Source organism: Fukomys damarensis, unplaced genomic scaffold (assembly GCF_012274545.1).
Source record: "Fukomys damarensis isolate Sample0158 unplaced genomic scaffold, DMR_v1.0_HiC HiC_scaffold_12, whole genome shotgun sequence".
In the NCBI taxonomy this organism is placed as follows: Eukaryota; Metazoa; Chordata; class Mammalia; order Rodentia; family Bathyergidae; genus Fukomys; species Fukomys damarensis.
Window position 1 is genome coordinate 17,692,570 of NW_022900924.1, and position 13,487 is coordinate 17,706,056.

The 13,487-nt window shown below is 51.4% G+C and overlaps 1 protein-coding gene across 1 annotated transcript in view; it reads right to left on the reverse strand.

The window, feature by feature from the left end:
- Positions 1-3,027: 3,027 nt before the first annotated feature.
- Positions 3,028-13,487, reverse strand: part of Kdm2b (lysine demethylase 2B) — a 115,224-nt gene continuing 104,764 nt past the window's right edge. Inside the window, exons 18-23 of the mRNA XM_033762450.1 lie at positions 13,172-13,210; positions 12,339-13,018; positions 11,676-11,839; positions 11,435-11,596; positions 10,735-10,953; positions 3,028-4,412 (exon numbers count right to left, since the gene is read on the reverse strand). Of these exons, the coding sequence (XP_033618341.1) occupies positions 4,231-4,412; positions 10,735-10,953; positions 11,435-11,596; positions 11,676-11,839; positions 12,339-13,018; positions 13,172-13,210 (1,446 nt within the window). The 3' untranslated portion in view covers positions 3,028-4,230. The remainder of the gene's footprint in view (positions 4,413-10,734; positions 10,954-11,434; positions 11,597-11,675; positions 11,840-12,338; positions 13,019-13,171; positions 13,211-13,487) is intronic.

Genomic DNA, 13,487 nt, shown 5'->3' on the forward strand with positions numbered 1-13,487 from the left:
TTAGAAATAAAATCAGATTTAAAAAATGCTTGAGCTCACATGGTCTTTGTCAGCTCCTAGCTCACTCCCATGTAGCAGAACAGGTGTCTGTGTCCTGGGCTGGGCCTTATTCACAGAAGCCATCTCCAACCCAGTGCTGATCCGTGCTGCTACTCACCAGTGAGGCCAGCTACTGATGGTCTTTACTGGGGGTGTGTGTGCAGTACTGGAGATTGAACCCAGTGCCTTCAAACTGAGCTATAATACTATATCTGTTTTTTATTTTTTATTTTTTTATTTTTTTGAGACAGGCTCTCACTAAGTACCTCCTAAGTTGCCCAGGCTGGGCTTGAACTTGAGATCCTTCTGCCTCAGCCTCCAGGGCACTGGGGTTATAGGCACACACCACCAGGCCTGGCTTAGCCAGTGTTGTGCTAGGCGCTACAGTGTTCTCCAGCAGGCTGCACAGGGAAACCAGCCTCTGGGAAGTCCAGGACTCATCTAAGTCCTCACCTTTGAAAATGGCTGCAGCAGCAGCCAAAGCCCTCTGAATACTCGTGGCAAGTAAGCAGTGTGTAGGCTATCACCCCACATAGAAAAGGCCCTGCCATCTCTTTAGGTCCAGCTTGAACCAGAGTGGCTTTTGGTGGAGCCCAAGTGGACTCACCCCACTGGCAGTGGGCGGATAGGCTTTTAGGAGACAGCTGATTTGTCAGGCAGGTCATCAGCTAACTTCTGACTCCACGTTAACACACACTTTTATGTACTGTGCTCTGGATCAACGAGTCAAATCATTAAACCCTAAAGTGGCAGCCGTGTCCTTAGAAGAGGCAGAGAACCACCCTTGTGTAGAGGGCAGAAAGTCTGGCTAACTGAGGAGAAAAGCATGGCTTTCTGCCTTTGCTCAATCCGTAGTCAACACAGGTCCATCCTTGCTGCAAGGGTATCTGGATGCTGTCTCACTGGCTGGAGGCCAGGAGGGTGTCTGGCTGCTGCAGCCAGCAGTGCCCAGCTGAGGTGCCTGGTTCTTCACCTCATCCCTGCTTCTCCATGGGAACACTCAAAACACCTCTCCCTAAGGTCTTAACTTCGTGGTAGGAAGTCTTTATATTCAGGCCAGCAGGTAACAACAAACATTTAATAAACAGAAGGGAGGCTGCAGATGCTACTTTTGTTTGTTGAAAGTTAAATTTAAAAATTCAGATTTATGTATACACAGTCTGGGCCAAAAGCAGCTTGTTTACTGGTTCCTTTGGATTTTCATATTAGATCTTTGGTCCTCCCTTATAGCCAGAGTAAAAACTTCATGGTGGAATTTTGAAGTAATCCTTCCAGAGTGACAGCTTGACAAGGCACAGGCAGCCCTTGGCATCCGTGGGTTTTCCAGCTCTGAGTCCCCCCCGTAAGGAGGACCAAAAGTCATCCAAAAAATCTATACAAAATTTGTGCTCTTTCTGGTTTCCCGTCACTCCCTAGACAGTAAGCAAACTCCATTCAGCACTTCCTTCGCTGCAGGTGCTGCACTGTGGACAGAGGGTGTGAGGCAGCCCAGACGCAGGGCTGGGGTGCAACTTGGTGGCCAAGAACCTGCCCGGCTTCTGTGAAGCCCCGGTTCCATCTACAGAGATGTGAAAAACACATGCGTGCACACCCCCAACGATATGCGCAAGTCATGTGTGGGCGTGATAGCATTTTAGAAAGTGACTTAGCATCCAAGGATTTTGCTGTCTGGGCTGTCCCAGCACCAGCGCCCCATGGACACCAGGGACAGAGCTGACTTGTTCAGGAGTGAACACTTCCCCAGAAGCTGCTGTGCTCTCTCCGGCATGTGCTGCCTCTGTGCGTCTGCTGTGGAATAAGAGGGTGTCAGGGATGAAACTCAGAAGGTCCACAATGGAAAACGGTGGCATGGCGCCACCTCGTCCCTGTTCTCCCAACTGAAAGGGTGACTGTTGTTCTAGGCATCAGTGCATCTTCCTGAAGGGAAGAGCAGAGCCTCCCCTTGTCTGGGCTGGGAAGCCTGACTCAACACAGCAGGCATGCTCAGGCTGGCTGCACTGGAAGCTCAGACATAAACTGGCCTGGCACTGCTGTGATCTTAACGGGGAGCTCATCTCTGCCCTCCGCTGCGGTGGCCTCTTCCCATCTGGAGATTCACATCCTCTGCTCCAATGCGTTTCCTAATGGTGGCCCCTGGTCGCCTGGCCTTTGAGACTTCAGGGACCCCCACTCCATCACTGTCCTGCCCACAGCCAGAGTCTAGGTGGGCCACTAGCAGGTGACCATAGGCACCATTCATCTCAAACCGCAAAGACCCTCAGGGCCCTTCCCAGGAAAGAGACAATCTCCCGAAACTGCAGTGTAACTGATGGACACAGCAGGCCAAGGACAAGGGAAGGGCCTCTGCGAGACAGACATCAGGCCTATGAAGCTTGGTGCATTCTTACCAACTACAGCATTAAGTTTAGGATCCTGCGTCAGTCTGATTCCAAAACAGCCTTTGTGTTTACAGTAAGAGGCATGACTTCAGAAGGGATCTGAGGTTGTACCCCTTTTTTTGAGAGTCTCGCCATGTAGTTCAGGCTGACCTCTAATTCACAGCGGCCCTCCTGCTCAGCCTCTCAAATGCTAGGATTACAGGTGTGCACCACCATACCTGGCCACAGCACTATTAAACCATTTTGCCTGCCAAAGAGAAAGATGAGGGGCAAATACATAAGTAGACAGAAGGGGCTTAGGTCTTGTGTTGCCTTTGATTATTATGGAAAAAGAAAGCTTGTTATCTCCTCCACCTTTAGATTCTCTAGAGCAGTGTTTCTGTCATCTGAAATTACTTAGCACTATCTTCTTTGGCCTCCCGAGTGCTTACAGATGTGCGCCACCACGCCTGGCTTGTCACTAGTTTCTGTGTTTGCAGCTCAGGAAGTCGCTGTATAGCCAAGTCTTTTCGCCCATCACAGCCCCAGGCCCTCCTTTAGCAGCCCCTGTGGGGTTAGGGAAATGACACCTAAGTCTGGGGAACTTCTAGGAAGGGTGATGCCAGGAGGTGCCCCCAGGTGGCCCTTGTCTCTCTACATGTGGCCATTATGGTGGTCTCTGGGCACAGATAGACGTGTCCCTCGGGGCAGCTACATTTATCAGGTGAAAGAGAACGGTACCCCGTGGGCCCCCAACTCCCTAGTGCTGAGCCTCCCTGTTACATCTCTAGTCCTCTCCTAAAACAAAAACCCCCGAAGACCGTGAGAGCTTTTTTGTACAATTGTTTATACAAATTCAACAAAGGTAAAACCGCGTTGGGGAAGGTCTAGGAAACACCACCAGAGACAATGGCACTTATGAATGCAGAACTTCACAACTAGCAAACGGCCAGCTCACAAACCTAAGTGAGAACTCAGCTCACTTCAAAGGCGAGAACCAAAGGAAAAACCGCCGAGTGGGCGCATTTATTCTACTCCTTGACTCACAGGATAAATTAGGTCGAGGTGAGGTATAAGAGCTCATGCTGGAGCAAACCCCTCCTGAGTGCAAAGGCTGAAGTTTCAAATGTAAAATCTTAAGGAAAAAAAAAAGTGACTTCTCTACGGAGGAAACTTGGCAACGTGTCTTACTTGGACTATAACTCACATCTATCCACAACATGCTCGTGTGGCTTCCTGATGTGCACGGTGGGCTCTGGCTTCCGGCTACACATGCTTTTAAGCGGAAGACTTGCCCACCGGCTCAGGTCTGGGCACATCTGTGTCGATGAAGGACAGGTTAAGTTCTCTCCTCCCTGAAGGGAACCAGGAAGGTTGGCAATCTCAAGACAATAAAAACACTGGTATGCATTCAAACCTTGCATAAATAACTTTTAAACAATTTGTACAAAAATAGTTCTGCATAATGTAGGATGTAACAAAACCAAACAAAATGTGTCGGGATGGCAGCAGATATGGCGTGTGGTCCACTTCATGTTGACACCAAAACCCTTGACCTTCCAAGGAACTGGGTGTCCGAACAAAAACACCACCAAAGAAACCCCCAACCCCACGCCCACGCCGGCCCTCCTCCCAACCAGAGCGTCCCCTCCAAGGCTGCCTGAGAAGCGCCCCAGAGAGCAGGCCCCTCACTCGCTGGCGGGGGCTCAGCCGCCTCGCCCTGTCGCCTGCGGTCCCGGTCTGAATTCAGTGGGAAACAGAGTCCTCCGTGGCTGTAAAGTCTTTCCCTGCCACCCCCTCCACCCTGCCCCATATTTACACGCTTGTCCTTGGACTAGCTCAGTTTTTGCAGGAGTTTTTCTTCAACTTGCCCGAACTGGACACTCACGGACATCTCGGCGATGAACTGCTCACAGCCTTCCTTGGTGACTTGCTTGCAATACCTCAGGTCAATATGGCAGATGTTCCCACAGCGTTTGAAGAAGGACAGGCACTGATCAGTGACCTTATTGCAGTCTGCAGGGGAGAGGAGACAGTATGAGGAGGAGGGCATGGGGCCCGCAGACCCCTGACCCAATGCTCCACAGAGCCTTGCCTCAGAGGAGATGACGTTTGCCCCAGGGCGCCCTTGGTGGACATAGGTCCCCATCTTCCCCCGCCCCCGCCCTCCAGTGTCCCATCCCCACAGGGCTGCCTCTGCCTACAGGGTCCCCCGTCCGCAGTCCTGAGCGGCACTCCTGTCCTATGCTGCCGAGGACGCATGTTCCTATGGGTCAGCCTGGAACCCTCCAGGCAGCGCCGCTCACCGTCTCCCCGATCCCAAGGGCAGAGCACAAGCGGCCCCTCTGCTGACTGCGCTTGCACACGGCTCGCAGCGGGGACTTCTCTCCTGCCAGTTTCATCTGGAACTGAAGCCAGAGCCAGGTGGCTTCAATGCCAGTCCACACCCAGCTGAGACTCGCTGCACAGGCGAGGGAAGCTCCCTTCCCAGCACAGGAAGGAGCCCAGGGCATCACCATCGTCATTTTCATCCAGCCAGGCCCACAGGCTCATCGGCCGGTGGGGAAGCGGAGCCAGCACCAAGTCCCCACCAGCACCTGTACGGCAGGCAGTGCTTCCTAGGGTGCAGAGCAGACCCGTGGAGACACCTCAGTCCCCACAAGGCGGGAGGGCTTCAAGAGCTTGGACTGGCGGTGCCAGGATGCTGCCTTGGCTGACCAAGGACCTGCCTGTAATCCCAGTACTGTAGGAGGCTGAGGCAGGGGGACAATTTTGACTTCAGCCTGCACAACTTAGCTCAATCCTGTGTGAAAATAATAAAGGGCTGAGGATGTGGCTCAGTGTTTAGGCCCTAGGCTCACTTCATAACACCACAAAACTGTAGCCTTGCACTTCATCCAGGTGACTGCAGTGAATGCCTCAGGTGTCTCCCCAAGGTCACTGCCCCTTGTACTCAGACAAGGAGGGGTGTGCGAGCACACTAGCTTGCTACCCTTCTGGAGAAATCAGGCCCCAAAGTCAAAACCTGATTCATTCCAAATGGATGGGCACTCTACCAATATGAGAAAACACACATTTCCATATTAGCTTTGCTTTCTTTTTCATCACTTGTTTGTGATTCTCAACTTTTTCTTTCTTTTTTTTTTTTTTTGGATACCAGATCTTGCTATGTAGTTCAGGCTGGCCTCAAACCCATGGTGATCCTCTTGAATGGTAGGATTACAGGTGTGCTCCACCACACTCAGCTTTTTTTTTTTGCTGTTTTTTGAGTCAGGGTTTTGCTATGTAGTTCAGGATAGCTATGAACTCATGATGATCCTTCTGCCTCGGCCTCCTGAGTGCTGTGACCACAGGTGTGTAACACACACCCAGCTAACACAGGCCTTTTTTCCAGTCAGAGCCGCTTACGGCGTCCCTACAGCTCTGGCCACATCAGCAGCCCTGGGGTGGAGGCCTAGGTGTCAGTGGGATTGGTGGTAGGCGGGCCCAACACACACCAGGGAGTGTGGGGCTCCCTGAGGGATGCTCTCCTCCACCCAGCTGCCTGGGTGAAAGGCTCTCTTGGGCTCCAAGTCCAGAGATTTCGAACCTACAGTCAGGGAGCACCCCTGTCCCACGCATGGACTCTGTGACCGGGGTCCCAGGCTGGGAGTTCACCCTCAGGAACCACAACCACGTCTGTCCGCAGCAGGCCACGTCTGTACCTGTTATCTGTGAAGTGTTCTTGCCAGAAATGTCTAACCTGGATCTAAGCAAGCCCCTGGCCTACATCTGACGTTCCCAGGAGAAATGGAGCAGAGAACAAATCAAAAGACACCATGAGGCCAACAAACAAATCCTAGATGCCAAAGATGTTTTTGTTTTTTTTTGGTACCAAGGATCGAACTCAGGTCCTTGCATTTGCGAGGCAGGCAGCGGAACCACTGAGCTAAATCACCTCGCACCCTCCCCTTTTTTTACAAAGATGTTTTCTAAGAGAACAACTATGCAGGCGGGGCTGTCAGGCCGGTGTGTGAGTGGCGCTTGCTAAGGACTGGGGGGCAGGCAGTGGTGGGAACAAACCCAAACTCAGGCTGCTCTTCATCCCCAGCCCTTTGTCTGAAGACAGCTAATGACAGGGAAGGTCTGTTCAGTATGTGGCTCAGATGTCACAGAAGAGTGCAATGAAAAATGTAAAGAATTTTATCTTATCATATTGGGAAAATCCCTATCCTGTTTCAATTTAAAATGAATCACGTTCAGCCGGGCGTGGTAGTGCACACCTGTAATCCCAGCACTTGGGAGGCTGAGGCAGGAGGATCACTGTGAGTTCGAGACCATACTGGGCTACATAGTGAATTCTAGGTCAGGCTCAATTACATAGTGAGACCCTGTCTCAAAAAACCAAAAATAAAGAAATAAATACATAAATTAAATAAATCACATTCAAAGCCAGGCATGGTGGTGTACACCTGTAATCCCAACACTCAGGAGGCTGAGGCAGGAGGATCGCTGTGAGTTCGAGACCAGCCTGGCTACATAGTGAGTTCCAGGTCAGTCTCAACTACATAGTGAGACCCCGTCTCAAAAAAACCAAACAAACAAACAAACATATAAAATAAATCACATTCAGCTGGGCACAGTGGCACAGGCTTGTGATCCTAGCACTCTGGAAGTCTGAGGCAGGAAAATCACAAGTTTGAGCCCAACCTGGGCAACTTACTGATACCCTGTGTCAAAAATTAAACAAAAGGGGCCAGGGATTTAATTTAGCTCAGTGGTTCCACCTGCCTTGCAAGCATGAGGACTCGAGTTCCATCCCCAGTAGCAAAAAAAAAAAAACAAAAAAAACCAAAACAACCCAGCACAGAGATCTTTCTTTTTCTTCTTTTTTTTTGAAGGGAAAGGTTTATTTAACTCACAATTTACAGCATTTTCAGCCCATAGTCAGACAGCACTGTGTCCTTATTCCAGGACACTGTACTCATGAGGATTTACAGGCATGCAGGGGTGGAGCCCGCAATCTTCAAACCACCACATAGAAAAGGCACAGGGAGAGAGCAAATGCACCACACATAGCATTCAAAACTGCTGCGGTTAGCAGGAAGGCACAAGGTGTGTTCACCACGCTGTTTTCCACTTTTTCCATCTGAAAATGTTCAAAATATAAAACTGGTAGTGTGAAGAATCTTTATGCCCAGGTCTACCCTAAGTTAAAGGTAATTTTTCTCAGATTTTGTAACAGTGAAAAATATACTCAATGAAAGGACTAGAATTAAGTGTTACAGTATAATCCATAAAAAAAAACTCCTACACCTGGTAACAAAATGAAGTTCTAGACATATCAGGGCCAGGGATTTAGTTCAGTGGTTCTGGCACCTGCCCCACAAGCACAAAGACCCAAGTTCCATCCCTGGTTCAAAAAAAAAAAAAACAAAAACAAAAACAAAAACAAAAACAGATCAAAGCATTAAAAAAAAAAGACACATATATGGTAAAGAAAAATAACATTATTTGCAGGTGGCAGTACTGGGACACTCAGCCACTGAGCTATGTTGCTGATACTTTTATTTAATTTGAGGCAGGGTCTCACTTATAAATTGCCAGGCTGGCCTTTAACTTGCAATCCTCCTGCTTCAAGCCTTCCAAGTATCTAGGATTGCAGGTGTGGGCCACCACTCTCAGCAGATGAAAAAACCTTCTATACAGAAAATCCTAAAGATCCCTCTCATGGCCAGGCGTGGCAGTTCACGCCTGTAACCCCAGCACTTGGGAGGCTGAGGCAGGATTGCCTAGAGTTGAAGGCAGCCTGGGCCACACAGTGAATTCAAGGCCGGCCTGAACAACGCAGGGAGACAGACTGTGCCTCAAAAAAAAAAAAAAAAAAAAATCCCATCCTTGCCAAAGAAAATTGGTTCTTAGGGCTGGGGATTTAGTTCAGTGGTGCTGCTTCTGCCTTGCAAGCTCAAGGTCCTAAGTTCGATCCCTAGTGCCACAACAAAACAAAACATAACAGGTTCTTTTCTAATAAACAACTTCAGCAAAGTTGTTGGTGCAAAATCAAGACACAAAAACAAGCTGCCTTTCTAAATGATATCAGTAACAGTATGAAAGAAAATTATTAAGTTCATTTATAGAACCACGAAAGGAAAAAAACTGACAACTACAAGAGAGTACTAATTAAATAAGACATAAGGAAAAAGCCTTCCTTGTCTGGGTTTTAAGACTTAATACCCTCAGTTCCACTCAGAGATCTAAATGCAATGAAGGTGCTATAAAAACCCCTAATGTATTTTTTTGTTTTTTGCAGAACTAGAAATATCTAAAAATTCAGATTTTTTTTTTTTTTTTTTTTTTGTACTGGGGATTGAACTCGGGTCCTTGTGCTTGCAAGGCAGGCGGCAGAACCACTCAGCTAAATCCCCAGTCCTAAAAATTCAGATTTAATTGCAATGGAGCCCAGCTTGCCCAAGCAATCTTGAAAAACTAAAGAAACAAAACTGCAGTATTGGTTTAAGGACACATACAGACCAATGGAATAGAACTGAGTCCTGAAATAAATTCTTGAGAAGAACCTGGCATGCTAGTGCACATCTGTAATCCTAGCCCTTGGAAGGCTGAGGCAGGAGGATTACCCCAAGTTCTAGGCCAGCCTGGGCTCCCTAGCGAATTCAAGCCCAGCCTGAACTATGTAGTGAAACCCTGTCTCAGAAAAAGAAAAAGGGCAAGGGTGTCAACACCTCTGAATAAAGTCTTTACATCACAGGTGATGTGAAAATTAGACATACATGTGCTAAAGAATAAAAGTATACCCTCTGCCACACATATATACAAAAATTTACTCAAAATGACTCAAAGACTTAAAACTATAAAACTCATACAGAAAAAAAAAACATACAGAGAAAAACCTTTACAACGTTTAGATTTGGTAATGACCTCTGATGTGAAACCAAAAACACACGAAAAAGGGAGAGGGGGAATAAATTAGACTTAAACAAGAGAGAAGGTTTTGGGTGATGCTGCACTTGACTGGGCAAGCAGGGTCCTGAGTTTGATTCCCAGTACCAAAAAAAGAATGTTTTTCTCTTTTTGTTTTGTTTTGTTTTTTGAGGCAGGGTCTCACTCTCTAGTTCAGGCTGGGCTTGAACTCACTGCGATCCTCCTGTCTCAGCCTCCCAAAGGCTAGGATTATAGGTGTGCACTAGCATGCCAGGTTCTTCTCAAGAATTTATTTCAGGACTCAGTTCTTTTCCATTGGTCTGTATGTGTCCTTAAGCCAGTACTGCACTGTTTTGTTGGATCCTCCAACCACCTTTATGAACACTAAAACAGGCCAAATGCTTTCTGTTTTGTAGCAGACTGTATAACTCCACTACTTTCACCTATGGGAAGGGAAAACCAAACTAGGAGCCAGCAGGCACGCCAACAGATACTGTCTGTCTTCACAGACTTTGTAACTCGCAGTAAGAACTCAGAACTCTCTGTATGTATGAGGCAAGACGACCTCACTGTGCTGTGGTGGGAAACACAACACAAATGGTGCTGCAGGGAGGATGTCAGACTGCACTCTGCCACACATGGAGATGGCAAAACTCTGCGCCAGGAGCGCAGTGGCTCCGCCATCCTGAGTCCCCACATCCTTCTCAAAGGGCAGCTGTCACCAGTGCTAGCCCATTCCTTGGGGGAACCCCTTCACATGGCTCTTCCCCCTTCACAATCCCTACCATCAAAAGGGTGATCAGGCACAACTAACCGTAGGCTGTTGTGACAGCAAACAATTCAAGAACCCCTGATCCGGATGAAGTACACAGCATGGGGAAGTGTGTAAAACTAAGGGTGCCCTTTAACACTTGGTCATCTCTTCAATTTCTCGTGGTCCCAATCCAACATCCCTGGTCCTGAGCACCCTGAGCTATCAGAAACCCTGGCAGCACCATGCCACGTCCACATGCCTCTATCCACAACCTTCAAACCAACTCCTGCCCACCAGCCAGCAAGAGGTGACTGTCCTGTGGAGCTTCCTCTTCCTCTGCAATAGGCCTGACAGCAGGGGTTGTGAGGGGCACACGAGCAATGCTCACAAAGGCAGAGCTGGAGTTTCTACACAACTGCTGGCCACGGTGGAAACCCTGCTCACACGGCCCTGGGCCACTGTCGCAGCGCCTGCTGCCAGGCTGTCTTACACTCGGTCCACACCACCTTGGACACCACTCTGCTGCTTTTGTTGGAATCACACAATGTGAACAGATGCATGTCATGCACGCCTCACCTCTAGACCAGGCTGTCCTATTCCCTGGCCCGTCCCGGCACCTAGCCCCAAATAGAGTGGCCCTGGGCAGACACACAGGGTCCTGCGCACCTGACAGGATGATCTCGGTCAGAGAGTCCCGGGTGGTGGTGCCGACCGCAGTGAGCAGGTTGATGGACTGGTCTGTGACGTGGTTACAGTAACTGAGGTGCAGCTTGGAGAGCAGAGGCATGTGGCGGATGATGAGCCGCAGGGAGGCATCCGTGATGTCCAGGCCCGCCAGGCGCAGCTCCACGATGTTCCGGAGCTTACTCCGATTATCCATCTGACCTGGGGACATAGGCAGAAGAGGGGCGGCTGGTCAGGCTGACAGGACACCCTAAGCAGCCTACCGACCAAACTTAACACTTAGATTTCAATCAGCCATGAAATGCTCCTCCCAAATCAGAATTCTAACATCCAAAGTCAGAGGTCTAGATCCTCTGGTAAAATGAAAAAAATCTAGAAACCCAACACACATCGCATCCAGCAGCAATCAGCCACAGCCCCACTTACGCTGAGGGCGGGCCTGGCTCAGGTTCACCCTGCCCCTGCCCCAGCCCTCAGCCGTCTGGAAATGAACAAGAGTGCAGAGCCCCAGGGTGTGCTGCCTCCTGGAGCCCTGTGTGCCCAAAGCCAGCCGGGGATGAAGTGAAGACTCTGCCCTCTATCCTGTAGAGAAGAGCTGAGGCCAGACAAGTCCTGAGGACACCAGCACCAAATGCAGTGATCAGAACCAGATATGGCAGCCCAGCCCCCTCCCCCAGCTTACCTGGCCTGTTATCTGTGGGTGGGGACAGGAGATCCCGCATCTGGGCGTCCTTGAGCCCTTCTACCCACTGCACATCCAGGGTCCGGAGCAGCGGACAGCTGGAACTACAGAGCGCAGAGACTGCAATCCACGAGCAGCCCGAAAGCACCAAGTCTCGGAGCCCTGGGAAGACAGGCATGGGTGTGGGTGAGCGGGTGTTCAGCCTGACTACTCCACACCCCGGGCCTGGCCCAGGGCTCACCAGGCAGCCGGTTGATGAGCCAGCTCAGCTGCTTCTTAGAGATGTTGGTCCAGCTGAGGTCGAGAGAGACGGGCTGGCGCCGGATGATGCCACTCAGCATCAGGGGCGTGATGGACCTGCAGTGGTTCAGGTCAATGCGGGTCCACAACCGCTTATCGCAGCACCTGGGCAGCAGGAGGGGCATTGTCAGAGGTAGGGCTCACCAGAGAGCCCCTGTTCAGCTGTGACCGCTTCCCCCACCTTCTATCCTCAGGGGCCTTCTGCCTAGTGCCCATCTGCTGCTCTCAGGCACCCTGCAGATGCCGGATGCACTCTCCACCCCAGACCTCCAGGAGCCTTGCAGCCCCACTGGAATGTCCCTGTAGGAGGCGGGCCTCACACCACTCAGACACCTTGGCAGGCGGGAGTAATGTCCAGCAGCACCCCCAATCCTAGCTAGGACTGCCCTTGGTGCTGCATTAGCTCACAGGGAGGTGCACGAGGAAAGCAAGCAGGCGCCGCCCCTGACAGGAGCAGACAGGCAGAGTCCCGGCAGCTCCCTGGATGCCGGCAGATGCCTAAGCTTTACTGAGGTTCACAGTAAAGTGCCACAAGTGACTCCAGGGGGGACACATGCCACCCATGGGCCACGACCCAGAGCCCTGAGCCAGGATGAGCCCTCACCAGCGGTTCCAGGTCCTGCAGACCCGCATGCAGACACACAGGTCTTGGTGGCTGAGGTAGCTGAAGACGGCCATCCACACCTCCCTGTGCATGACGTGGGCTGCCCCATCGTCCAGGGGCAGTGAGTCGGGTGGGGGGCTGATGGGGGGTGGCCGGATCACGTGGCGCTCCATCTGGATGCACTTGGGTGGGGACACAGAGGGCGGGGGCCGGGAGATGACACGGGGTGGGCTGCGAAGGCCAGGCCCCAGTGGGTGCCGCAGCTCCCGGGGGGTGCCGTTGAGCCCCTTGCTGAAGCGGTGGGGGCGCTCACAGAGGCCCAGCGGCCGCTTGGGCTCCTCATTCTCACTCTCGGGCTCTGACTTGATGGGCTGGTGGTTCTCATGGACCAGGCTACTCTCTGTTTTCTGGATCTCATGGTTGAGCTCCTTGCTCAGCTCCTTGCTCAGCTCCTTGTTGGGAAACCGCCGTTTCCGGCGCATCTTCACTTTCTTCTTTTCCTCTGAGCCTTCGGCTCCCTCGGTGCTGGGCCCTGCAGTGGGCGAGCTGGAGCGTGAGTGGTCGCTGTCCCTGCTTTTAGGGGGCGCCTCAGGCAAATCATCCTCTGGCTCCTGCTTGAAGCGCCGCAAGGGCTTGGTAGCCAGTGGCATCCGGTCCTCGGAGTTCTTCCAGGACCTCCGCTGCAGCAGAGGGACAGAAGCAGGGGGCCCACGGTCAGCATGCAGTGCCCACCTGGCCTCCCGACCAGACTGGCACCTTAGGACCTCTGGGCCCCAAGCACTTCCTATAGATGGGAACACCTGGGGCATGGGGAGTGGGGGAGAGGACGATACCTTTTTCCTGAAAAGCTTATCTTCTTTGCCAGGCTTTAGCTGTGATGGGAAGAAAGGATACACAGCTTGCTCCCAGGGATCTTGGAAGGTGGTCCCCTCTACCCACAAACCCACCAGGAGCCCCGTCTACCGCCCCCGAGAGCCATCTCCTCCTTCCCATCTCATTGGCAGCATGGACCCTGTGTCTGCTGCTTTCGAGGAGGAGGAGGTCGGCAGAAGGTTCCCGCCCGCTGACTCCCACCCGGCAGACCCAGAGCCTGCAGGCGCCATCACCTCAGCCCGGCTCCCGCCAGCCGGGGCTGGAGCACAGGCCTGC